This window comes from Pristiophorus japonicus, chromosome 2 (assembly GCF_044704955.1).
Source record: "Pristiophorus japonicus isolate sPriJap1 chromosome 2, sPriJap1.hap1, whole genome shotgun sequence".
Lineage (NCBI taxonomy): Eukaryota > Metazoa > Chordata > Chondrichthyes > Pristiophoridae > Pristiophorus > Pristiophorus japonicus.
In genome coordinates, this window is record NC_091978.1 from 359,409,715 (window position 1) to 359,429,028 (window position 19,314).

The 19,314-nt window shown below is 42.1% G+C and overlaps 1 protein-coding gene across 5 annotated transcripts in view; it reads left to right on the top strand.

Annotated features, from left to right (window-relative positions):
* tbck (TBC1 domain containing kinase) overlaps nt 1-19,314 on the top strand; it is a 223,558-nt gene that overhangs the window by 141,951 nt on the left and 62,293 nt on the right. For all 5 annotated transcript variants that reach the window (XM_070872609.1, XM_070872627.1, XM_070872618.1 and 2 more), the window contains exon 24: nt 12,396-12,571. In XM_070872609.1, the coding sequence (XP_070728710.1) occupies nt 12,396-12,571 (176 nt within the window). The remainder of the gene's footprint in view (nt 1-12,395; nt 12,572-19,314) is intronic.

The following is a 19,314-nucleotide window of genomic DNA, read 5'->3' on the forward strand; positions in this document are numbered from 1 at the left end:
AAATATCAATGAACTGGTCAGGTGAGCAGAACAGTGGCAAATGGAATTCAATCCTGAGAAGTGTGAGGTAATGCTTTTGGGGAGAGCTAACGAGGCAAGGGAATACACATTAAATGGTACGACACTTTGAAGTGCAGAGGAACAAAGGGACCTTGGAGTGAAGTCCACAGATCCCTGAAGGTAGCAGGCCAGGTCGATAAGGTGGTTACGAAGGCAGACGGAATACTTGCCTTTATTAGCCGAGGCATGGAATATAAGAGTAGGGAGGTTATGCTTGAACTTTATAAAACACTAGTTAGGCCACAGCTAGAGTACTGCATGCAGTTCTGGTCACCACATTACAGGAAAGATGTGATTGCACTAGAGAGAGTGCAGAGATTTACGAGGATGTTGCCTGGTCTGGAGAATTTTAGCTATGAGGAAAGATTGGATAGGCTGGGTTTGTTTTCTTTGGATCAGAGAAGGCTGAGGGGGAACCTTATTGAGGTGTATAAAATTATGAGAGGCCTAGATAGGGTGGATAGGACGGACCTATTTCCCTTAGCAGAGGGGTCAACAACCAGGAGACATAGATTTAAAGTAATTCATAGGAGGTTTCAAGGGGATTTGAGGGAAAATTATTTCACCCAGAGGGTGGTGGGGGTCTGGAACTCACTGCCTGAAAGGATGGTAGAGACACCACATTTAAAAATGGATGTGCACTTGAAGTGCCGTAACCTACAAGGCTACGGGCTAAGAGCTGGAAAGTGAGATTAGGCTGGATAGCTCTTTGTCGGCCGGCGCGGACACGATGGGTCGAAATGGCCTCCTTCCGTGCAGTAAATTTCTATGATATGATTACAACAGTGACTACAATCCAAAGTACTTCATTGGCTGTAAAGTGCAATGGGATGTCCTCGTGAAAGGCGCTATATAAATGCAAGTCTTTCTTTCCATGTCTGAGTCTTGCATCCCTTAGATTTATGCTGGATTTGACTACAGATTGAGATAACCGTGTGATAATGCACTGCACCAAGGAGTGTCCCCTGAACTGCTGAACAAAGTGACTGGGGACTTGACTTATTTGCTTTCATTCTATCTTTAATACATATTCATTAGTGCTATTACTATTGCATCTGAAGATATTTACTCTTCCACGCTATAAGCTTTTTGCAGTGTGCCAAATGCACAGACCTTTTACAGGGAAGCATTGGTGCTGGACAAGTACTGCTAAGTAAAGTACCTGGCTCCTATATGTTGCAGAAGGGTTTCGTGATCAAGCTGACTTCTTTTTATGGTTCGCTCTTATTGAAGCTATGCTCTGTTGAGTCTAGGCGTTGGCGTGCATTTTAGTTCATTTTCAGTATGAGTATGCTCCAATTACTTAAGGCACAATTGAACTGAAGGAGCGGGCCATTGAGTTGTATAAACTTCTGGGTGTAATAAAACTGCTTGTTACTTCAGGGTTTATTTTTGTGCTTCTCCTTGCTGGGTTTTCCTGCTCCAGGGATCTGAGCTCACTTGTATGGCTAACCTTTCCATGCCACCTCGGAGGTGTTAGGATAAATATGCTCCCCTTTGGATATGGTGTTAAATTGAACTGCTGTTTTCCTGTTCTGGAGGTTGATTAAGATCTTGCGCCAAGCGGGGTGGTAATCTCAATACTCTGACATGTTATCCCCAGGAGAACATTTCAGCCCACTAATCTGACCATAAGCCTGTCGAGTTTCATTCCTTTGATTAAAATGAAATAAAATCTTGACCTTCTTTTGTGTCTCAAAAACAAACACTGCTCTTTATATTTGAATACATGAGCTGATTGAGCAAGGAACCTTCTGAGGTTCTTTGTCTCAGATTGAAAGATAATAAAGTAGATGTAAGCAGGCTCTGGGACTCTGAGTGACTTTGAGCACAGATCTCAACATCTCCGACAGCCTCTCTCCACCCCCCCCCCACCTCCAGTGAAGCCAAATACTGCACACAATACTCTAACTGACATCTTATTAACGTTCCATGAAGGCTTCTCATTACCGCTTGATTTTCATATACAATATCCCTTGTGATAAAATGTAGAATTCCATTAGCTTTTTTTTTACAGCCTTATTGAGGCACTGTCTCTAATGTACTGTCAACCTGTGCCCCCAAATCCCTCTGCTCTTCCAAATCACCAAACCTACTTCCATTCAGAGTATAATTACTACTATTTTTTCATTAAAATGTATCTCCCCGAACTTACTGACATTGGATTTGTTAACCTGTAAATACCATGTCTAACCACCAGAGGGCTTATCCCCTGGAATCCCAAGGGAGCCCACAATCCTTTGGGAGCACCTGTATATAAGGAGGCCTCATAGGCTGGAGTGGCACACTGAGATCTGTAATAGAGGACTACGGTCATACCTTGCTTTGCGCTTGCAGCATCTAGACATAACAGAATTCCATCTTTTTAAGCCTAGTTCCCCATCTGGCCAATATCCCTTGGCAGCTTCCAAATCATTGATGTGCACAGTGAACAAAACTGAACCCAGTAGGACACCGTTGCCGACCCAATCATTCTGAAAAACTGGCCTTAACTCCTACACTCTGTTTTCTCTCCCTTGTAACATTTTTTTTAAATCATTTTTGCTATCCTCCCCCTAATTTTGTACCCCTTAATCTTTCTCTAATAATCTCCCACGTGGTACCTTGTCCAAGGTTTTCCAAAATCCATGTACACCGCATCTAGTACATCCCCCCCACCCTCCCCACCGACTATGCCATGTGAAGTAGAGTGGGAGGAGGGACATGGTGCTACTTGTGGAGTTCCAGTCCAATACTGCACCCCGCGCTAGTTGCATTTTTATACAGTAATTGTGCTATACTTTGTGAAGTTAGACTTGCTGTCTTACTGAGAGAAAAAAAGGCCTGCATTTATATAGCGCCTTTCACGACTACCAGACGTCCCAAAGCGCTTTACAGCCAATGAAGTACTTTTTAACATGTAGTCACTGTTGTAATGTAGGAAACATGGCAGCCAATTATGCGCTCAGATAGCTCCGACAAACAGCAATGTGATAACGAACAGATAATCTGTTTTGGTGATGTTGATTGAGGGATAAATATTGACCAAGACACCGGGGATAACTCCCCTGCTCCTCTTCAAAACAGTGCCATGGGCTCTTTTACGTGCACCTGAGAGATCAGACGGGTCCTCAGTTTTAATGTCTCATCCAAAACACCGCCGACAGCTCGGCACTCCCTCAGTACTGCACTGGAGTGTCAACCTAGATTGTTGTGCTCAAGTCTCTGGAGTGGGACTTGAACCCACAACCTTCTGACTCGGAGGCGAGAGTGCTACCCACTGAGCCACAGCTGGCACTGTAAATTGTTTCCATTAGAAAGTGTGGCGTGTTCCCAAATAAAACTGAGCTGGACAGTTGAGGCTCATGCATTCTCATGCATTTCTCTAAGTGGATTATGAATGAATATCTACGTCTCAGCTAACACCCTACTGTCCAAAGTAAAGCAACAGTTGTCCGATCTCTCTCTGACACCAGCTGATTATGCCTGGGAACAGAAATAGATTTCGTGCATCCATCCAGCTGGTACTCGTGAGAAAAATGCACCAAAAATCAGGAGTAACTTAATGAAACAAGAAAGCAAAAGATGTTTCGGTCAGGATGTTTTCATTTATTGTTTTTTTTTCCAGAGCAGAGACTTTGCAGAAATTTAGGCTGCATTGAGTTCTGAATACAATTTGGAACCCTTTGTTTTTCCCAGTTTTCTTATGCCAAGAGATGTGCCCATTAAAAGTAAAGATGGAAACAATTTAAAGGAATGTTTTAGAAGTCTGCAGCTGACCCATTCACTACCTTCTGGAGGGGTGGTCCCACCTCCCAGGTGGGATTTACTCTCCTCTCAGGTGAGGTGGTCTCTAATCCCAGGGGAGGTGGACCTGCCTTCGGGTGGTGGCGGGGATGTTGGTTTCATCTTGCAGGGGTGGTCTTGCCTCTTGCCCGAGTGCATTTCGGATGACTGTGCTCCAGAAATGCACTGCACCATAACAGTCAAGATAAACCTGAATCAAAACAGGCTTTGTAGCCTGACTAGCTTGCAAGTGACTGCACTGTTGTACCTTCTGTAGCAGTGAAATGTAACTTCATGTCAACCTTCAATTTTATCCAGTTTGGCTCCAAGAAAAATGTCACATCACTCTCAATAATCTTCCGAGTGAGGATTTTCTGGATTAAATTCCACCTCGAGGACCTTGTTTATAATTACAATGGTCACTGCATTTTGGTAAAAATATTTAGGCCCAGGTTTTCATGAACTGCAAAGCCCGCCCGGTTGCCGCCCAAAGGACCGCCCGTGGCCGCCGAGAGACCGGGCGGTACTTTGCCTGAAAGATTCCTCTAAAAGGGGTGGTGGTACCGACCGGCAGCTAAAGAACAGCTTATGCCATCAATCTTGGCGGCAGCGGGCGGGACCTCTCGATCTCGGCGGCAAATGAGCTTGCCGCCCAATTGCCGCCGAGGATGGAGTCGGGCCCAGGGAAGGGGGGGGGAGCTCTGAAAAAAATTACCAAGAAAAAAAATACCGGAACACCTTCAGGGGACCCCATCCAGGTAAGTCGCTATTAAAAAAAAAAAAAAATTTCAAAGCTGTTCACTAACCTTTTCTTTCAGGTCTTCATACCTACCGTCGGGGTTAGACCAGCCTTCACGGAACGGTCCTTCCCCCTGCTGGCGCCGACTCCTGCCCGCACCAATCTGGCATCTCGGCGGGCGGGAGACCACTTACGCGACTTGGCCACCAAAGGACGCCAGCGGGCGTTTCCCGGCTCCCCTTCCCGCCCGCTCCAGCCTAAGTGGAAACTGGGAGAGAGAGGAGAACGGCAGCAAAACTCGGCGGCAGTGGTCTGTAAGGCCACCAATATCGGGGCCTTAGTGTCTACCAATGTTCCCATTAAGCTGCGTGGCTGCGCAGTAGTCTGGAGGTCCCGCACAGACTGCTTGCCAGCTTTTAAATGGAAAACCCGCGCAGGTACGGAAATTTTGAATGGGCCGAGCAGCCCATTAAAGGAGCTACGCACCCAAAAATAATTAGAGGGAACATTGGTGTCTACTGAGATAATACCTAATCACAAAATAATATTGATCAAGTTGTCAGGTCGCATACCATTTTAAATGAAAGGATTATGTCTCCGTATCTGGCCCATGTTGTAATCAGAATACACGTCGTCTTCAGACTCTGTTATATTTCCCATCAGCTCTCGAGTGATACTCTGTGTCTCAGATATTGTTGCTTTCATCTATTTGAGTGGCAGTAATCTACACAGTTAGATTGTTCCCTTGTTGCATTGAAAGCCAGATTTTAGACAGATGAGGCTTTTTTGGTTCTGTATTTTCACCACAGGTAGAGGATTTATTTGAATCATTTGTACATGAGAGAGATTAAAAGCCTCAACAGTTTCATGGGAAGCAGAGCTTTCGGAGATATTAATTGTGTTAGCTTTGGAGCTGTGAAGGAGACTGCATCCCTTAACTGCTGCGTTAGGATGATGAATGTATCAGGATCGATTGGCCGGGCTATTCATCATTTAACACTTAACACATGTTCCGCGTTAGGACAAATGAAGCTGCAGTGCCCCGACTGGAACACATACTGCCCGATGTTCTATTTAACACACCAGCATGTGTCGGATATTGTTCACAATTATCCTGTTAAACGGGCATCCTTGTGATTTCGAGGAAGTCGTCAAGATTTTCAGTCCCTGCAGAAAGCAGGATTTGGCAAAAAAAAACACCCCAGCCTATACTGCTACAGGTGCTGCAGGTTTTTTATATCCTGTTTTCTGATCGATTGAAAAAAAATTGCCTGACTTAATCACTTCTTCATAACATTCTTCATTTCACATTTCTGTTATGCCTCATTTTTACAAAGTATTAAAAAAATATATGATTTTTTTGGATGCGTTTTAACTTGGAACTTTTAATTCAGATTCTCGAACACAAGCTTATTTTTTAACGATTGCAGCAAATTGCAGTTTGCAGCCTCCATGGGGACAGTAGCAAATGTGAATAATAAATCTTTATTTTATCATTTAAATAAAAGAGCCTTTGTATCAAAGATAGCATCTGACAATGGGCATAAATAGATTTTTTTTTCATTTTTGATAGTTTATGCTTTTAACCACAGCCCAAGTATGTCCAACAATTCGAGGTCTTTCAGAAACCCAGTATCCACGTGGCTTTTCAATGTGAGTAGGACATTCATTAACCGGCGCTCTAATCAACTCACCAACCTAGCACTTCTTATAGAAGGCACTTGTGTAATTCGAAGTCTAAACACAGCGATCAGCAAAAATCTGGCAGATGGAGTATAATGTGGGAAAATGTGAGGTTATCCACTTTTGTAGAAAAAATAGAAAAGCAAATTACAATTTAAATGGAGAAAAATTGCAAAGTGTTGCAGTACAGCAGGACCTGGGGATCCTTGTGCATGAAACACACAAAGTTAGTATGCAGGTACAGCAAATAATACAGTTAATCACTGAATGAATGGTATGATGGACTAGATCCTGCTGGAAAAAATTAATGTGAAACCAGAAACCAATGCACAGATCCTTCTCCTTTTAGATCAGCATGTCAAAAAACCAACACCTGGGGCTGGAAATTCGATCTTCTGCTTGGATGAAGGGACTGAGTGTAATGTAGCCAAGTTTGCTGATGGTACAAAGATGGGTGGGAAAGCAAATTGTGAGGAGGACACAAAAAATCTGCAGACGGATATCGACAGGCTAAATGAGTGGGCAAAAATCTGGCAGATGGAGTATAATGTGGGAAAATGTGAAGTTATCCACTTTGGCAGAAAAAATAGAAAAGTAAATTACAATTTAAATGGAGAAAATTTGCAAAGTGCTGCAGTACAGTGGGACCTGGGGGTCCTTGTGCATGAAACATAAAAAGTTAGTATGCAGGTACAGCAAGTAATTAGGAAGGCAAATGGAATGTTGGCCTTCATTGCAAGGTGGATAGAGTATAAAATCAGAGAAGTCCTGCTACAGCTGTACAGGGTATTGGTAAGGCGTGCAGTTTTCTCCATATTTAAGGAAGGATATACTTGCATTGGAGGCTGTGCAGAGAAGGTTCACTAGGTTGATTCCGGAGGTGAGGGGGTTGACTTATGAAGATAGGTTGGGCCTATACACATTGGAGTTCAGAAGAATGAGAGGTGATCTTATTGAAACATATAAGATAATAAGGGGGCTCGACAAGATGGATGCAGAAAAGATATTTCCACTCATAGGGGAAACTAAAACTAGAGGACATAGTCTCAGAATAAGGGGCCACCCATTTAAAACTGAGATGAGGAGGAATTTCTTCTGAGGGTTATAAATCTATGGAATTCTCTGCCCCAGGGAACTGTGGAGGCTGGGTCATTGAATATATTTAAGGCGGAGATAGGCAGATTTTTGAGCGATAAGGGAGTAAAGGGTTATGGGGAGTGGGCAGGGAAGTGGAATTGAGTTCATGATCAGATCAGCCATGATCTTATTGAATGGTGGAGCAGGCTCAAGGGGCCAAATGGCCTACGCCTGCTTTTATTTCTTGTGTTCTTATGTGATCCATTAATTAGACTTGTTCGTGCACAGTTTTTTTTTAAGTTTGACCCAAATTGTTTTTTAAGTTTTGTTCGAAGTGCGAGCTGAGAATGATGCAGTAAGGGCAACAGGGCATAGTATTGGGAAATAAACAGAGGAAGGACTGAGAAGGAGGGTGAATTAGACTGTGTGAATTCAATGTCAAAAGAGAAATAGAGAGGGAAAGAAAGATTGGATGAAGACAGAGAAAAAAGAGATAGAAAGGAAAAGTAAGAAAAAAAAATGAACATTTTTTAAATCTCCAAAAACAATTCACAATTTAAAGGAATGAGACTCCAATTATACACTTTCTGGGCAAGCATAGTTGTGTGGTAGTCGTTAACAATTATCATATCATTAAAAGGGTACTTGTGCTGTTAATTACTAAAGGTAACTTTCTGTGGCACGTTTATTGGGTAATTAATGTGCAAATACAAACTTCATGAAAATCACAGAGATCAAATGCGAGATGCCGTTTTCACGAAACTGATGACAGAGCGGCTCAAATCAGCCAGCAACTTGCTGCTATTCGCCATTCACGGGGTATCTTTTACTCGGCACAAATTGCTGGCCGATTTGCATATTAATAACAGCGTGCAGACGTTGTTATTTTTTCAGCAAAATCTGGACGATTATGTCAGAAACATGACTGATGGAATCCATCAGAAGATCCTATGGTCAGGTGCTAATAATCAACAGTTGGTCAGTTTTATTTACATTTTCACTGGGCTGCTTTACATCCAATTCACCCAGAATTACGAAGACATTTTTGTTCAGATCAGGTACTCACTATGGCTCCAATTTTTCCAGTGAAACCCTTGGTCAGCCAAAATGAAAATAGCTGCGGAATTTGCCGGTGATGTATCGGAAAACATTGTTTAAAAAAAAAAACACTCCTCAAAGCTCTGAACACGGTGTCACTGCCAACTTTAAAACATCCACATTCCACAATGCAACTATGTCACGTCATGCAGTTGTGCGCTACACAGTTGGGTAGTGTATGAAGTTTAATTCTTGTTCCCCTGTAGCTGGTAAGTCAACTCTGTTAATAGTGCGCTATCGGGGGGCAGGCACACAAGACTCCTCCCATCATCGTAAATGAATCATAGAATCGCACAATACAGAAGACGACCATTCAGCCCACAGTGCCTGTGCCAGCTCTTTGAAGGCGCTGTACAATTAGTCTAGGTCTTGGTCCAGTGACAATGATTACCCAAGACGACTGGAGACCAGCTCTGCTGCACGGACCTAGCGCACACATATCGCAGTGTGGGCTGGCCCGTGCTGACCCTGGGCCCTCGCCTTTTGCCACTGGACCAAGACCGAGCTCTGTCAAGCCCGTGTGGTGGCTGGTGTGCAACGGCCACCACACAATTAAAAAAAAAAATCTACGCACAGGCATCTTCCGTCCTTCAAGATGTAGTTCGGAATCTGGAATATTAGCTCCTTCATTGAAACACCTGTGAACGCATCCCTTTTTGGCATGGAAGCTTCGAGGGACTGCCTATGATGATGATGACAATTAGTCTCACTGCCCTGCTCTTTCCCCAACAGTCCTGCAGATTTTTCCTTTTCAAGTATGTCAGCATCTCCAACAGCATCTAAGACGTGACTTTTCCAGCAGCCAAAGATATAGATAAGCCAGGGATATCCTCTTTCTTTTACTGCTCAAGTGGCTCCCATAGTGACTGACGGCACACTAGTAAATGTAAAAAGGGGTGAAGGACATGTGGAGGTCACAAACCCTGCTCGAGGGTCACTCTTCCGAGATTACGAAGTGCCCTTTTGTATGTGCTGCAGCTTCCATTCAAAGTTAGGTTTGTTGTGCACATAGTCATCAATTATAAAGTTCAGCAAGTTTAAATATTATTCCTGTGTCTTTTAAGTTGCAGAACTGATTCTGTTGTTTCGAACGTTTGACCTTGATTATAGTGTCTGCTGTGGCTTGGGTGTTAGCATCCTCGCCTGAGAGTCGGAAGGTTGTGTGTTCAAGTCTCACTCCAGAGACTTGAGCACAAAAATATAGGCCGGCACTCCAGTGCGGTACTGAAGGAGTGCTGTACTGTCAGAGGTGCCGTCTTTTGGATGAGACGTTAAACCGAGGTCCTGTCTTCCCTCTCGGGTAGATGTAAAAGATCTCATTGCACTATTTCAAAGAAGAGAAGGGGAGTTATCCCCGGTGCCCTAGCCAATTATTTATCCCTCAGTCAACATCACTAAAACAGATTATCTGGTCATTATCACATTGCTGTTTGTGGGAGCTTGCTGTGTGCAAATTGGCTGCCACGTTTCTCACATTACAACAGTGACTGCACTCCAAAAAAGTAATTCCTTTGCTGTAAAGCGCTTTGGGATGTCCGGAGTTCGCAAAAGCAGTCTTTCTTTTTGTTTGATTGTGAGTACAGTGCGGAAACGCAATACCGATAATGTCCGGATGGCACAAAAGTGTATGCCCTGGCGCTGTGCATCACACAGTGGTAGGACTCTGGATTAAACCTGTGACTTCTCCGCGCTCTGAGCTCCTAATCGATGGAGAACCACCGTACCTCAAATGAGGGAGGGAAACCAGAGGAGAAGTTTTGTCCACTAACCAGACCCATTGTTTCTTATCACAATGAGTTATTTAGGTTTAGGAACCAGTTCCGACTACCATTGACCATATCTTGCATGTGGCTCAAGGGAGGTTGTACAGGAGGAACAAAACTCCTCTCTTACAAGCAAAAGAAACAAAATGGGGTGACTCAGGCAGAGCAACTTTGTGATGATCAGTGAATTTAGCTAGAAAGCAAGGAAATACAAATTTCAACGAAGTGCCCTGCTGGAGTTCAATAAGTACTCGCCTTTCACAGCAAAAGTGGCATGAAATGTCAACGAAGGATTAAATAAACAAATCAGTGACATTTTCTTGGCATTAATACCTTTAACCTTTCTTTGAAGAATTTATATTGAGTTCTGCGAACTGCCTGGAAATCTTGGGAAGTTCATTACTCTTTTGTGCGTGGCAGTTCTGAGTGAATGAATAAAATCATCCCACACTTGTAGTTGGTAATAAAGATTAGAGTGCAGAAAAACTGCAGCTGCTATTGTGGCTGAGACATTCAAGAATGTTTTTAGTTTAAATGCTTTGTGTATCTATATTATTATTGCCAAAACTATCACCACCTCCAGAGGAGTAGCTAATGTTTTTGGGGTCAAACGATTGTCATTTTATGTGGGATCAGTTGAATCCGACAGCAGATGGGAAAGAATGCAGTGAGTTGGGGCATGCAGAATCAAATAAGATACATCAAAGCGAAGTGACACAAGAAGAAGCATGAGCCAGAGATCAATGGGGCATTGAAGGGCTGTGCAGGGCAATAATGTAGGCTGTTCACCTATCTTGCACCTGCATGTCAACTGTGGCTCAGTTGGTAGCACCCTCGCCTCTGAATCAGAAAGTTGTGGGTTCAAGTGCCACTCCAGAGACTTAGGCACAGAAATTTAGGCTGACACTCCAGTGCGATACTGAGGGAGTGCTACAGTTTTTCGGATGAGGCGTTAAACCGAGGTCCCGTCTGCGCTCTCAGCTGAATGTGAAAGATTCCATGGCATTATTTCAAAGAAGAGCAGGGGAGTTATCCCTGGTGTCCTAGCCAATATTTATCCCTCAACCAGCTGTCGATCTGTTGTGGGAGCTTGCTGTGCACAATTGACTGCCGCGTTTCCTACATTAGAACAATGACAGCACTTCAAAAAGTACTTCATTGGCTGTAAAGCCCTTTGAGACGTCCAGTCGTCTTGAAAGGCGCTATATAGATGCAGGTCGGTTTTTTTTCTTTCTGCATGTACTTCCAGTCAACTTTTTCCGTTATAAATTTCTATGTCAACCTTTGATAGAAGCTTCCTATGTAAAATTGTCACAGTGTAATTGCACAGTCTAGTGATTAGAGCTGCTTCAGCACTACAACTGGTGGGAGTGTGTAACTGCAGCTGACAAGTTTACATAACCAATTTTTCATTAGAAATGTGGATGTTTGAATTTTTAATGAAATATATACTTTTTTAAAAAAAGTATGATTTTTAAAATGGCAATAGTAAGCCCTGGTCCAATTATCCCCTGACATCTAATTCTCTTTCATCTTTAAACTATATTTTGTTCTTGACTCCTCATGTGTATTGGCACAGGAGATGACATATGATCCAGTGTGCATTTTGTTCACCATACTCTAGCTGTCATTCTTTTCTGTGTACAAATTTTGCGTGACACTTGTACCTGATTGAATCAAATGATTTATTCCTTAAACTACGATAAATCAATTGGAACATACCAATCAAAAGCAGATTCATTATCAATTTCCATGCAAGTTACCGATGTCAAATGTCACATTGTAATTACAGCCTCCTGCCAGTGGTGGTGCTGCAGCACCCTAATTTTGCATCTTCAGCCTTTTGCTGAAACCAATTCTACTTTTTGTTCTACGTTTTGTCAAAGTATGATATAAAAGTAAGGATGCAATGCATAACTTGTAAATGGGGACCAGATTTGGTCAGCATGTCTTGCTGCAATTATTCTCTGCCTTCTATTCTACTTTTCACTTCAAATCTGCACTTGGTCTTCACTCTCCATGTGCAAATTATGATGTAATGTGTGTTGTGTTGAAGGCTGGTTAGAATATCTGAAAAATTAAAACCAACGTGAAATTGATTGTAATGGAATTGTTTGCAATCGTTTTGTACCATTTTTACGTTGACTGTTGTGTAGTTAGTGTGTGTGTACCCAGCTAGTTTCTAAATAGAAATTGTCTTTTTTCTTTAGTCTCGTGATTCTATTAGATTGAATGAACTGAAGGCCGAAATATCACCACGGATTTCTGCAGAAGACCTGATTGATCTGTGTGAGCTGTCAGGACCCACCAACACCAAGATGCCCACCAAAAAGACAAAATCAGGGAAGCCAAAACTGCTTGTGGTGGACATTCGCAGCAGTGAGGAGTATCCTTACATGAAGTATTAATATTATTTTCCCCCTTGTTTTAGGGTTACTCATTGGAACGGAGATTTTAAAAAAGAGAAAGATCTTGCATGTTTATAGGGCCTTTCAAATCCTTAGACAATCATAAAGCATTTCGCAGCCAATGAATTGATTTTGAACTGCAGTCTTTGTTGATATGTAGTACAAGTATGTCAGTTACTTTGCACACAGCAAGGTTCCGCAAACAGCAATGTGATAAATGACCAGTTAGCTTGTTTTTGCTTGCATTGTTTGAGGAATAAATGTGGGCCAGGATAACTCCGCTGCTCTTCTTCGAATCGTGTCAGCTGTGGCTCAGTGGGTAGCACACTTGCCTCTGAGTCGGAAGGTTGTGGATTCACGTCCCACTCCAGGAACTTGAGCACATAAATCCAGGCTGACATTCCACTGCAGTGCTGAGGGAGTGCTGCACTGTCTGAGGTGACGTCGTTTGGATGAGACGTTAAACCGAGGCCCCATCTGCGCTCTCAAGTGGGCGTAAACGATCCCATGACACTATTTCGAAGAACAGCAGGGGAGTTATCACTGGTGTCCTGGCCAATATTTGTCTCGCAATCAATATAACAAAAACAGATTATCTCGTCATTATCACATTACTGTTTGTGGGAGCTTGCTGTTTGCAAGTTGGCTGCCGCATTTCCCACATTACAACAGTGACTACACTTCAAAAGTACTTCATTGACTGTAAAGCGCTTTGAGACGTCCAGCGATCATGAAAGGCAAGTCTTTCTTTCTTTCTTTAGTGCAGTGGGATCTTTTGCATCCACCTGAATAGGTGGGTGGGGCTTCAGTTTAACAACACCTAGAACAATGCAGCACACCCTCAGTACTGCACTGAAATGTCAGCCGAGATTTCATGTTCAAGGCTGCCCATGGGGTTTGCACCCCAACCTGCTGATCAATGGTTAGCGTAATAGAGTTGTTGACTAATCATGGCAATCAATATCTATCAATTCGTCTACAAAGCCCAGACATGAGGCGCGAAAAACCCCAGTGATGGAGAACTTTGGGAATCTTGGGTCTAAAGGTCATCGATTCCATCCAAGCACGCTACACTTACCAAATGTCATGTCTCAAATTGCTCATATACTCTGTCCCAAATTATTATTTTCAGAAATCTAATTTGCATTTGAATGAATCAATAATATCTTTTTCCATTGTCTCCTTAGGAAGCCTGATCCATAGATTTACCATGCGCTCACTGAAATAATGTTTTGAAGATTCGTTTTGAATTAACTCCCTCTACTCTACTGGAAAAATTTGCCTTAATCTGCATTCTGCATCTCTGACTTTTTTTCTATAAAGTTCAGTGTCATTGATGTTAAAATAAGAAAATCTCATTTACTGAAATCTTGTTTCAGTGCCATTGATCCAGTCTCCATCTTAAACTAGATCTCAGCCCCTCTGGAAATACCACCTGCATTGTGTGCAGTGTTCTGGAATCACATTAAACCATAACTCGATAATGCCTGCAAAACAAATCAGATTTAAGCAAAGATGCATTCCAGCTGTCCTTTCATTTGTGTGGAAAGTATTCTCTTACCTCTGCATTATATGTTGGTGCAATTCCTCTGCATACATCGCACATGATGATTATGGATGAGAAAGCCTTTTGGCCCATCATCGTCTATCCTCTACACTGGCCATGAACCCACAGGCATCCAAATGTTTCTCAAATGATTCCCAAGGTTCTAACTCCAAATCTCTATTTTCGAGTCTGTACCATGTCCGTTCCACTGATCTTTGTGTGAAATTCCCTGATATCAGCCCTAAACTTGCCTTTTACAAGTTTAAACCTGCGTCCTGTATCCTGCTCTTGCAATTCAATTAAGAGCCCAAGTTTCTCCAGTCTTTCCTCACTGCAGAGACCTCCAAAACCATGTGTAGGATACTTTTACTGGGAAAAAGTACACGTTTAAACACTGCTGACTGAAATCATTTTTGTTTCTTTGCCCATTTGTCAGCATCAGGCATTGCTAAATCAGCTCTTTCAGAGTCAGGTGAGAACACCTGCAATGAAAGGACTGATAACTTTTTTTATGCTACCGATACTCATTTTCAGCGGATGAGTGATCTCTCGGTCTCTCTCTTGTGTCCGTCTCTGTTTTAAAAGAGCAAATGGAGTATAAAAGCAGGGAAGTCCTGCTACAGCTGTACAAGGTATTGGTGAGACCACACCTGGAGTACTGCGTACAGTTTTAGACTCCTGATTTAAGGAGGGATATACTTGCTTTGGAGGCAGTTCAGAGAAGGTTCATTTAGGTTGATTCCTGAAATGAAGGGGTTGACTTATGAAGAAAGGTTGAGTAGGTTGGGCCTATACTCATTGGAGTTTAGAAGACTGCGAGGTGACCTTATTGAAACATACTGAGGGGGCCCCGACAAGGTAGATGCAGAGAGGATGTTTCCCCTTGTGGGGGAATGTAGAATTAGGGGGCATAGTTTCAGAATAAGGGATCGCCCATTTAAAACTGAAATGAGGAGGAATTTCCTCTCTCTCAGGGTTGTAAATCCATGGAATTCGCTGCCCCAGAGAGCAAGAGACTGGCTCATTGAATAAATTTAAGGCAGAGATAGACAGATTTTTTGAGCGATAAGGCAGTGAAGGGTTATAGGGAGCGGGCAGGGAAGTGGAACTGAACTCAAGATCAGATCAGCCATGATCTTATTGAATGGTGGAGCAGGCTCGATGGGCCAAATGGCCTACTCCTGCTCCTATTTCTTATATTCTTATTATGAATCGAAGGATTATAGGAAGTGTGAAGATAAATTGCAACTTCAGCATTTAATGCTTGAACTATTATTTCATTGGCCGTAAATTGCGTCCTCTCCAGTTACATACGATATGCACACGCGCCCGAAGAGACTGCAATTTCCGGGTTTAGGCACGCAGAGAGCAAGCGCCGAAACCCGGCACTTGCGAACTGTCAAAATATCTTTTGACAGATCCAAGCATACGAAAGTAAAGGGTCTCCGCAGGCAGAGATTTGGGCCATTTGGCCAACTCTTGCCCAGTGCTTTTACCAGCGTAATGATTTTAAAAGATAGAAAAATTACATTTTATCACTAATTTTTATATTAAAAACCCTGTCCATTAAGGGAAGTTTATTTTTAATCCCATTAAAACATTTTTAAAACATTTTCAAAAAAATAAATGTTTTCCTAAAACATTTAATTTAATTCAATTTCAATTAATTTTAAATATTTCAGGTGTTTTTTTTATTTATTGTGTGTGTTTCTGTGATTTTGGGGGTATTGATCGTAATGGAGCTCTCATTATTATCAATGAGGATATGACATTGTGATTGGTGGTCCAGGCCTAAGTGATTCCAGGTTACGCTTACATTCCTGGGATGCATGGGCTTCTGCGCATCTAGGCCTCGGATCAGAAGTGTTCATTCCTCCGAGACCACCAAGTACTTTCGTCAAAACAAATTTGGTCGGGAAGCCTCCGACCGCAATTTTTGGCCCAATAGTTTGCCGCGCTTGAAAGTTCATTTTTAACAATAAATCTTTTTCAGTATATTCTCACTATACAACATTCTGTATTCCCCAATATAGAAAGCTATTGTATTAGTACTGAATTTGTTTTGTTCTCATTGAGTTTCACAAGAAAGAAAGAACTTGTATTTAAATACCATTCTTCGGGTTGTCCAGACGTCCCAAAGTTCTTCATAACCAATGAGTTGCTGTTGAACAGCAATAACATCTTGCATTTATAATGCACCTTTAACATAGAGAAACATACCAAAGAGCTTCACAGAGACATAATTAATTCAAAAATTGATACCAAGCCACGGACAGCAATATTCGGAAGGGTGACAAAAAGTTTGCACAATGATGTGACTTTTAAGGAGAGTGTCAAAGGAGGAGAGGAAGGCGGAGAGGTTTATGGGGGAACATCCAACACGTAGGGCCGTAGTGGCTGGTACAAAGGGATTCGCAAAAGGCTAGACTCCGAGAACGGAACGTACACGGGAAGGGGAATGCAGCTTTGAAGGAGGTCACAGGCATAGAGAGGAATAAGGCCATAAATGGATTAGGTACAAGCGTGAAAATTTAAAATTTGAAACATTGGGAGCCAATGAGAACGAAGATGATGAACAAGCAGGTCTTGGTGCAGGGTAGGATATGGGCATCGGAATTTTGGATGCGTTGTAATTTACAGGGAATGGAGGATGGAAGGCCAGCCGTGAGTGCATTGGAATAGTCAAGTTTGAAAGTGACAAAGGAGAGAAAAATAATTTGGATATATACAACGCCTTTCGTGACCTCAGGACGTCCGGAAGCGCTTTACAGCTAATGAAGCATTTTTGAAATGTAATTAGGAAACGTTATTGTTGCAATGACAAAGGCAAGATGAGGGTTTCAGCAGCACATGGCTTGAGACAGATTGGGGGCAGGCGGCATTGCAGAGGTGGAAGTAGGTAGTCTTGGTGATGGAGAGCATATAGGTTTGGGAGCTCAGCTTCAGGTGAGGTTATGAACAATCTAGTTCAGTTGAAGTGCAGTCAGTGTTGCCATGTAAGCAAATACAATATCCAAGTTGCATACAACATCCAAAAATAGCAATGAGATAAATGACCAGTTAATCTGTTTTTAATGTGATGTTATCTTGGCCAACGTTTATCTCTCAATCAAAAGAACTTGCCTGCTCATCTTCGAATATTGCAATGGGATCTTTAGCGTCCATCCACAGGCAGATGAGGCCTCAGATTAATATCTTATCCGAAAGACGGTACCTCTGACAGTGCAGCACTCTCTCAACACTGCACTGAAGTTGCAGCTTAGATTATCTGCTCAAGTCCTAGAGTGAGGCTTGATCCTGCAACTATCTTGACTCAGAGTTGAAAGTGCTCTCACTAAGCGGAGTTAACACTTAAGATATTAGACACTTTCATTACCAATATTAATAATACATTTCTTGATGGCATCAGAATCACATGATTTCTCGCTTTTATTTACATTCCTAAATCATAAAACCCAGCAGAGGAGAAGACTTTTTTCTTCTTCCAATGTTTATATTGTATTTTTTTTATCCAATGGCTTGTAGTACCATATAGCTAATGAAGTTCATATGATGTTGTACTTTACTGGAATGAACTAGCTGATTAATTTACTGAGTATGATCCCAGTGTGCATAAAAATAATTATTTAAAAAAATGTATGCATTCATGGATGTGGGACATATCGCTGGCAAAGCCCACATTTATTGCCCATTCCTAATTGCCCTTGAGAAGGTGTTAGTGAACCATCTTCTTGAACTGACATAGTACTGACTTTGTCATAGGAATTTGGTACAACTGGGCCATTTCAGAGGGCAGTTAAGAGTGCTGTGGGTCTGGAGTCACATATAGGCCAGACCAGGTCAGGACGGCAGATTTTCTTCATTAATGAACCAGGTGGGTTTTTACGACTATCCGGTAGTTTCATGATCACCATTACTGATACTAAATTTTTAATTCCAGATTTATTTAATGAATGAATTTAAATTCCCCAGCTGCCATGGTATGATTTGAACTCGCATGTCCGACTTATTAGTCCAGACCACTGGATTACTAGTCCAGTAACATAACCACAATGCTAACATATCCTCCGTGGTCCATGTGTGAATGTAATCAGGTTACGCCTGCGTTTATTTGTATCCATTTGACCGGAAAGAAGTTGGAAAAAGGTCAAGTAAGTGTGATGTAGACGTCACAAGCACTTGTATGTGAAGATAGAGGGTGAATTCAACGGATAAGTATGTGCCCGTTATGCAGCCACGAGTGTCTGACTCACAATTTATTGCCAGTTTTGAAATTCGAACTTGGATCATTTTGAAACCTCAACAAAAAATTATTTTTAAAGCAGCTAAACTTTTAAATGCCCACATGGGTGCACTAAACCATTTAGGATTTTTTTTTTTTTACAGTACTTTAAGCAACTAATACTTATTTTGTATTTTTATATTTTAGGAGTCCCTTTGAGGTTTCACATGAGGCTAGCCAGCTGATATGTAGAATGAGAGCTTGGCATTTAATCAAATGAATCAGCTTCATTGACTTCTGTTCAGTTTACAAGATCATATGAGAGAGAGTCTTTTCTGGATTTATTAATATCCTGGACCAGCAAATGTTAAACATTTTCACCTTTATCAGGGCTGCAGTAACCCCACTCGATTATCAGTGGTTTCAAACCCCACACTTGGTCAGTGTCCACATCTTCCTATTAAATGCATTTTCAAGAAAGACAGACTTGCATTTATATAGAGCTTGTCATGACCTCCGAGCATCCTAAAGCACTTCACAGCCAATGAAATACTTTTGAAGTGTTGTCAGTGTTGTAATGTAGGAAACGCTTTAGTCAATGTGTGCACAGCAAGCTCCCACAAATAGCAATGTGAAAATGATCAGATAATTTGTTTTTTGTGATGTTGGTTGAGGGATAAATATTGGCCAGGACACCGGGGATAACTCCCCTGCTCTTCTAAATAGTGCCGTGCAACGTAAACCTGAGACAGCAGACAGGGCCTCGGTTTAACGCCTCAGTCCCATTCCCCTCCGACAGTGCAGCACTCCCCCAGTATTGCAATGGGAATGTCAGCCTATTATGTGCTCAAATCCCTTTTGTGGTATTGAGGTTCTTGTTGGCCATTTAATGAAAGTGAGATAAAAACAAAAAATGCTGGAAATCTCAGCAGGCCAGTCAGCATCTGTGGAGA